This window comes from Eschrichtius robustus, chromosome 12, assembly GCF_028021215.1.
Source record: "Eschrichtius robustus isolate mEscRob2 chromosome 12, mEscRob2.pri, whole genome shotgun sequence".
Classification (NCBI taxonomy): domain Eukaryota; kingdom Metazoa; phylum Chordata; class Mammalia; order Artiodactyla; family Eschrichtiidae; genus Eschrichtius; species Eschrichtius robustus.
In genome coordinates this window covers 74528305-74535509 of record NC_090835.1, presented here as the reverse complement: position 1 = coordinate 74535509, position 7205 = coordinate 74528305, and the positions used below count along the sequence as shown (strand labels likewise).

The following is a 7205-nucleotide window of genomic DNA, read 5'->3' as shown; positions in this document are numbered from 1 at the left end:
ACCCTTCAACCCTTCAACCTTCAAACACCGCCCTGAGCATAGTACCACGCAGGCGCTAACTAACTCCTTTGCTAACAGCCCTCCCCCGTCTCTGCGGCCCCTGGAGATACGCTCCTGGGGCTAATGCGCAAGCGCCGTTCTACCCAACTCGCTGTCTCGTTACGCATGCCCGGGCGGCGGCGGGGTACTCCATGGAATTTACCACCGGAAGTTCAGCGGCCATCACCAAAGAGTGCAGGTTCGGCTAGCTAGCTAGAGGGGCTCGTTTCCGCCCCGCTCCCAGGTGGTGGGCGGCCATCTTAGGTGCGTGCAATTAAGAGCTTTGGCGGGATTGGCTCCACATCTGGGCTCTTCTCCTGCTCCCCACCTACCAGAGCCCTTCCCCGCGGGGCGGGACCTCCTAACGGCCGACTCCTTTCCAGGTGAAGGGTAACCCCGGTACGTTGAGGCTTTGAACGAGCCTCCTCGCTCCCTACCACGGGACCTCGGGACAGGCCCCACGCCCTCGCTGATCCGCCCTAGGGTAGGAAACAGAGAATGGGACGCCTCTCTAGACTTCTTCCCCCAACTCCCCCCAAAAGATGATGGTGAGCCTTCCTTGAGAGGCCGCCTTCCCTCTCCACTTGCCCCCGCCTCGGCAGTACACTCCCCCAGGCCTGTATACTCCCTAGTTGCGGCTTAACGGGACTGTGGCCAAGTCCCACCTTTTTGCTTATGGGCCAGATCCAATGGGGAAATACTTTTGCATCTTGCAGGGAAAAGGAGACTGTCTTGAATCAGCCTTGCTCGGCGCGGGCGCGGGGAAAGGAGGAGGCGGGTCCTAGGACCGCCTTTCTTCCGCTCCAGGAAAGCGCGAAATGCGAGCGGGGCCCGTCAGCCTCCGAAACCAGGCATTCTTTCTTTTTCTTGCCCCAGAAGAGTTTTGTATTACTTCCTAGAGGCGAACTTACTTTTCAGCGATAAACGGTGGGGGGAAAATGTTCGTACGTGGGTGGTCAGGGCAGTCTGAATGTAATATATTCAGGTTGCCTAAGCATTTTTACTTCCTTTCCCCTTTTTATAGCTGAAGAAACACTTAAATTCTGGAAATAGCGACTCAGTATCATGGCTGGCAGCCCTAATGAAGATTCAGAAGGAAGCAGAGTGCGTAACAACTATTAATTTATTGAACTGAAATTCAGAATAATTGAGGTCAAAAGCATAAACACTTTTTAATTAAACTAATAATTGAATTGTCTTTTTCTCTCTCTCTCTCTCCTGCTGATTTACTTTAGAAAGGCTGATACAGTCCTAGGCAGAGACCACCCATCGCTTTCTTTTGCACATGCTTTAATTCGCTTTAGATAACCCCTTAAATTAAATTCTGAGGATTTGTCTTTAAATGAAGGAGGGACGGAGGAGAAGTGGTGGTGGGCACAGTAAAGGAAAAGAAATAGCTTAGTATTTTTCTGTCACTAATAAAACTTTTCTTTCCCTTTGCACATTTTAGATTACTTATGTGAAAGGAGACCTTTTTGCATGCCCCAAAACAGACTCTTTAGCGCATTGTATCAGTGAGGACTGTCGAATGGGCGCTGGGATAGCTGTCCACTTCAAGAAGAAATTTGGAGGGGTGCAGGAACTGTTAAATCAACGTGAGTTTTGAAAACAGCTGAGCTTATCTGCCCTGGCTAGAGCATCTTTTGATGCTCTTGTTATACTTAATTATTAAACAAGATATACATGCACAGATGGGGTTCCTAACTACTGAGTCCTATTAACTCTGCAGATTTTTTCCTCTACAAAAATGGCCTCTAGTTTGGGTCCTTATCACACGAAACCTGAATTCTTGTAAAAGTTTTAAATTTCTTCCCCCTCTTTTATAAATCTTGATAACATTACTCCATTTCTCTGAAACCTTTAATAACTCTGAAGTGCTTAGCAAAGTCCACAGATTTTAGCTTGGCATTCAAGATCCCCTGTTTACCTATATTGTGCTTATGCTTCAAAGAGTTTGGAACCTTTTCCTTACAGACTCCTCCCATCACTTTCTATCAGTGATTTTAAACCAGAGATGTGTATCAGAATCACACGTGGGCTTCTGAAACAGTTGCTCAGGCCACAGTCCAGGCTTACTGAATCAGAGTCTCCACTGGTGATTCTGATCCCAGCCTTTAAGAAAGCAACTTCTTACTGCTTTGTATTATATTTATTTCTAAGCATGACACGTTCTCCTGATTGAAAACTCTTTAATAATTAAGAACTTTTTAATACGTCTATGTTCCCCTTAATGCTTAACGCATTAGCTGTTTTTGTATGTAAAAGGATTATTATTAAACATATTTGGCAAGTAAAAAGTGCTGTACATTCTAAAACATTTCACGGCAATAGACATTAAAGTTTTTTAAGTGAACAAGTAAGGGTATATTTGAAAGTGCAGCAGGACCAAAGATGGGGTGTGAGGAAAACATGATTCAGAAAACATTAATAAGAAAGCTGGAAGTTAAGGAATACAGTATTTAGGAAGGCTGATAAGGATCAAAGTGTTCTTCAGGGTTGAAAATTCTAGTTCTGAAGTAGACTCAAATTTATAAAGATTTTTTAAAAAATCTAAGAATGGAGATCAGTGTTTTGGTTTTCAATTTCTTTTTTACTATTAAATAACTGTTTTTCTTAGAAAAAAAGTCTGGAGAAGTGGCTGTTCTGAAGAGAGATGGGCGATATATATATTACCTGGTAAGATGGGGCCAATTCTCAATAAGTTCTAAGGACTGGTAAACCAGTGGGCTGTACTGCATTTATGTTGATCACAGTGTTTCATTCCAGACAACCAGAGATGTCAAAAAGCTGACCTCATGCCAACTCAGATCCAGAAGTGGTGGCTATTTGGTGCACTGGATTAGAAAGGAACATGAGGCTGCATCCCAGCTCCATGGGAAGGAGTAGTGATATTCACCAAAGACCTGTGTTATGAGACTTGCAAAAGTTAGGGATGCCTCCCATAGTTTAATTCCTTCCTAATCACAGTAAGATAGAGACAATAAAGTCTCAAGAGATAGATTGCCCAAAGGAGTTTTTCTCTCAGTCTTCCCTATCAAATGCAGTGCCAAGTAATACTCATCTCCTTTCCTGCCTGCTTCCTCAATGTGGGATTCTTTCACTATCCAAATGGTCTTTGGCCTCAGAAAGAGTGCAGCTTCTTGGCGATGGTGCTGGATGACTTATAGCCAAGTCACTACAAGCCTGATTTGGACAGCACACTGAGTGGGGACATGTCCTAGCCTCTTTGAATGTCCTTAATGCTACTGTGACTTCCAGTCTTGTTTGGAATGCTACCAGTTTGTCTCTGTTCTTTTATAGGGAAATAAAAGGCAAGCACAGTTTTTAAATAAATAAACCTAACAGGAAATTTTTAGGTGTTATGGATTCTTCCTTGTTACAGATATGCAGCTTATCTCTTGGAAGTGGCACAGAAACTTTCACCTACTTTGTTTAAAAACAGTAGACAATAGGCACACCTGCTAATCTGGTTTTCTTGGGAAAAGGAAAGATTATTATATGGCAGTGTCTGGGTTTCTCAGGCTCTATGTAGTGGATTTCTGAGGAGCTCCCGTAACTGGAAGGGACAGTATGACATTTGTCATCTAGACTATTCTATAAAAATATACTTATTATTTTAATTATCAGGATGTTGGGAGAATATGATGACTTTTCTTTGGCTCTCATTTTGGACTAATGGAAATTTGAATTCGTTCTTTGTACTTAGATTACAAAGAAAAGGGCTTCACACAAGCCAACTTACGAAAACTTACAGAAGAGTTTAGAGGCCATGAAGTCCCATTGTCTGAAGAATGGAGTCACTGACCTCTCCATGCCAAGGCAAGGAAATCCAGGGCCCTAAATGAAGACTTGATTAGTGGGGTTTACTGTCTTACCCAAAGACAAGTGACTTAAAAGCTTAATGTAACCTAAAATACAGACGTAAAGGTGGAAAGATTTCAAAACATTTAAAAATCATCAGTAAACAAGTTGTCAGATCTTAGCCTAAGGCGTGCCCATCTTTTAGCCTGGGCTGAATGAATCAGGATGATTAAACCACAGACCTGCCTCAGCCTACTTAGTAGGGAGGAGCCGTCGTTCACAGACACTTGTTGAATTCTGGGCATCCTCTACCTGAAGCTTGGCCTCTGTTTCTGAAGCAATACAGCTAAAGAACAAAGACTGAGCAATTGTGATTTCTCTCTGGGCCACTTCAGGTGTCCCAAACCTGTTAATTCTGTGTGAAGGAAGTTGTAAGTTATCACTGCTTTTTAAACTGCATGCTTGTTTGTGTTCAGTGTGGACAGTAGCCAGAGGATGGGTCCCTGATGTAATGTCTTAGACCCTAGATATTGGGAACTTAAGGGACTGATGTTAGGGGTTCAGTATCCCCTTTGTTTCCTTTTCAGGAAATAGGCTTGGGGTCCCTTCTTCTCTTCTTGTCAGACTAGTTTTGTCAGTGCTGAGCATGCATGCGGGTTTATTCCAAGGTCCAAGTTACTTAAGAGCGTGGCTACATGGTCCCTCATCTTACGCTGGTCTTTAATATATTCATCGCTTATGTACCAGAAACTTTTTTTTAACACAATTTTTTCAGGTACTTAACCACATTTATAGAAAATTAGCAACTTCAAGCCTCTCTTTTTTCCCTAGGGATACTGAGGATCAGTTAAGTAACATCTTGGAAGAAAGGTGCCAGGTAGTAAGAGTTTTGTGGGCCGATTGAGGTTTCCCACCAGAGTGCTGCAAAGATCTGAATTACAGTCAGCTTGGCATTTCCCAACATTCCCTCTTGACTTCCTGTGTGCAGAGATCCTGTCCTTTGTCATTCTCCTTTTTATCTTCCTTAACATTTCATTATCATAAGTGTATTTTAAAAATACCAACCTTTTGCCATCCACCCACAGCTAGTTTTCATCAGTAGAAATAGAAGGATAGTAAGTTCTTCCATCTCACTGCAGTTATACATTTCTAAACGTAGGCTGAAGTAACTGGGAAGTGGTACTTTCAAAAGAGAAGTGACAGCTATTGGATGTTAGGGCTGTCTAGGAAACAGCCTTAGGTGACTCAAAATAGGAGTTAACTTCCCAATTCCCACCATGGCTGCCTATAGGTGTGAGACCAGATAATATCTTAGGCTTTGGGTGGATGCAGCCTAGAGGAAGAGGGAAGGAGTGTTTTCCTAGATACCTTCATCACAACCAGTGGGGATGTTTTGTCTTTTTCAGGATTGGATGTGGTCTTGATCGTCTGCAATGGGAAAATGTATCTGCGATGATTGAGGAGGTCTTTGAGGCAACAGACATCAGAATTACTGTGTACACACTCTGAACAGATGAGCATTTTGGATATGTCTACCTTCTGTGTCATCTGGGCCTTAGGACTGAGCAAACTGACCTTAAAATGGTCAGAGGAAAGTTTCATGTGAAGTAGTCTGTGTCACAGGCCAGACTTCGGTTGCTGTATTCTCATGATTAGACTGGGACTCTGGAGGAGGGATTGCTTGGGAAGTGTTGCTGGGAATTTTTTTTTTTTTTCCAGGAAGGTAAGGCATAGATGGCCTGATATTAGGTGGGGAAGCCAGATGTTGGGCCTATGACCCCTGTTTTGCTAGGGATGCTACTTGATTTGTTTGGGTTGCCACTGGGTGTCAGCATTGCTTCTACTTCTCTGCTGTTTAAGAGAAATTTCAGGAAGGATGAACATTTCAGTTAATTTTACATCTTTTGTCATTTGTGCACTTACCTGGTATTATCCTTACGTCATAAAATTCATCCTAGGAGAGAATTATGGGTTCGGTTTTGTTTAAATTACAAGAAAGAGTTTTATGTTGTTGACAAGGAATTTGTGGTGACAAGCATGGAAAAATAAATATCTTCTTGGGGGGGTGGGCAATGAGGTCCTGTGCACATGTCTGTGTTGTTCTGGACTTGGGTAATGGAGGGTTCACCTGTAACTTAATCCGGAGGAGTCAGATAGAGGGTCCAGTATGAAGAGCAGCAAAGTGAGAAATAAGACATCAGAATGGGCAAGAACTGTGGGTCAGCACACTGGAAAGGCAGGCTTTTAGAATCTCCCCGTGGTGAGCTCCTGCTCTTTTGTCCACCACATAGGTTCTGTGATTGAACCTGTCTGAATTCAATCATGAAACAAATAAAATACTGTATGTGAAATATGTGGCAAAGTTCTTAGTGTGGAGTAATGCCTCAATAAATCAGTAGTTCTCAACAAAACCCATATGAATCTCCTTAAAAAAAATAAAGGTCCACTTCCTCCAAAAAAGAATTCTAATTTGGTAGTGGGCGGGGGGGGGGGGGGCGGGGGAGAGTGGCCATGTTTCTTTGTGTTTTTAAGCTCCAGAGGATTCTGATGTGTGGCCACCTGGGATCGAAAACAGTAAATATTAGTCCCCTTTTCTTGTAAGAGAGCAGCGCTTTGTCCACTCTTGATTTCCATGGTGGAAGAATAAGGTTCATGGATTTAGCCAGTGGTTCAGTATCAGAGGTGTGGGGAAAACTAGTAGAGTATTTCAACCCTCCGCCCCCTTACTGTGGTGTTGAGTTCAAAGAGACAGACCTACTATTGATTTTCTCCCTAGAGTGAATTCTGGGTCTGTCATAGGACTTGCTGCTTTCCCAAGTGTAAAAGAACTGGATTTTAGAAGGGGCTCGTTAAAACACCAGGAAAGCACTGGTTAAATATAATCTTTGTACCTTAGATTTGTGTTTTTATCGCATCTCAGCCTGAATGAGGCAGCAGTTTCAAAAAGTATTTCACTTCTTTTGTATCTCTGTGTGTAACAGACAAGTTCTCCATGTTGTTGGGGGTGGGGGTAGGGGCAGTGCCAGGGGCAAGTTCATTGTCAAACTTTTAGACTAAGGCTTTTCTTGGAGCTTTGTTTCTGTCCACATACACACAGTAAAATTGAAGGGGAAAAAAAGGGAGAGAATGTCTATACAAAACAAAATGAGAGTGGAGTGGTAAGAGGAAACTTAGAATTAAAGTATTTTGCCTAACTATGCAAATAAATCTTAACACTGGGTCAAAACATTGATTTTTCTAGGCTGCTTCTACGTTTTAAGGGATTAGGGTTAATTTTTTTCATGGAGTATGAGCCTCGTTCATATTTCTTTTAACAAAACCTAGTCTTGTGGAGGTCTGGCTGTGAGTGGAATTCAGCAGGGATG

General features: G+C 42.7%; 1 protein-coding gene across 8 annotated transcripts; it reads left to right on the top strand.

Moving 5' to 3' along the window:
- The first annotated feature begins 25 nt into the window (after window positions 1–25).
- OARD1 (O-acyl-ADP-ribose deacylase 1) lies at window positions 26–6191 on the top strand. Of its 8 annotated transcripts, none has more exons than XM_068558700.1 (6): window positions 26–238; window positions 1064–1143; window positions 1490–1634; window positions 2657–2715; window positions 3746–3858; window positions 5247–6191. In XM_068558700.1, the coding sequence occupies exons 2-6, from the start codon at window positions 1105–1107 to the stop codon at window positions 5347–5349; spliced, it is 459 nt and encodes a 152-aa protein (XP_068414801.1). In that variant the 5' UTR covers window positions 26–238; window positions 1064–1104; the 3' UTR covers window positions 5350–6191. The 8 variants fall into 8 exon arrangements, with proteins under 8 accessions (XP_068414801.1, XP_068414804.1, XP_068414800.1 ...); XM_068558703.1 differs by having other exon boundaries at window positions 37–303; XM_068558699.1 differs by lacking the exon at window positions 26–238 and adding an exon at window positions 280–438.
- The last annotated feature ends 1014 nt before the right edge of the window (window positions 6192–7205 follow it).

What these genes read in the sequence shown, in the direction of transcription:
- OARD1 (XM_068558700.1), top strand. Translation starts at nt 1,105, where the DNA reads ATGGCTGGCAGCCCTAATGAAGATTCAGAAGGAAGCAGA. An exon ending in AAGATTCAGAAGGAAGCAGA is followed by an intron (nt 1,144 to 1,489) that starts GTGCGTAACAAC and finishes TGCACATTTTAG; the next exon opens with ATTACTTATGTGAAAGGAGA. An exon ending in ACTGACCTCTCCATGCCAAG is followed by an intron (nt 3,859 to 5,246) that starts GCAAGGAAATCC and finishes TGTCTTTTTCAG; the next exon opens with GATTGGATGTGGTCTTGATC.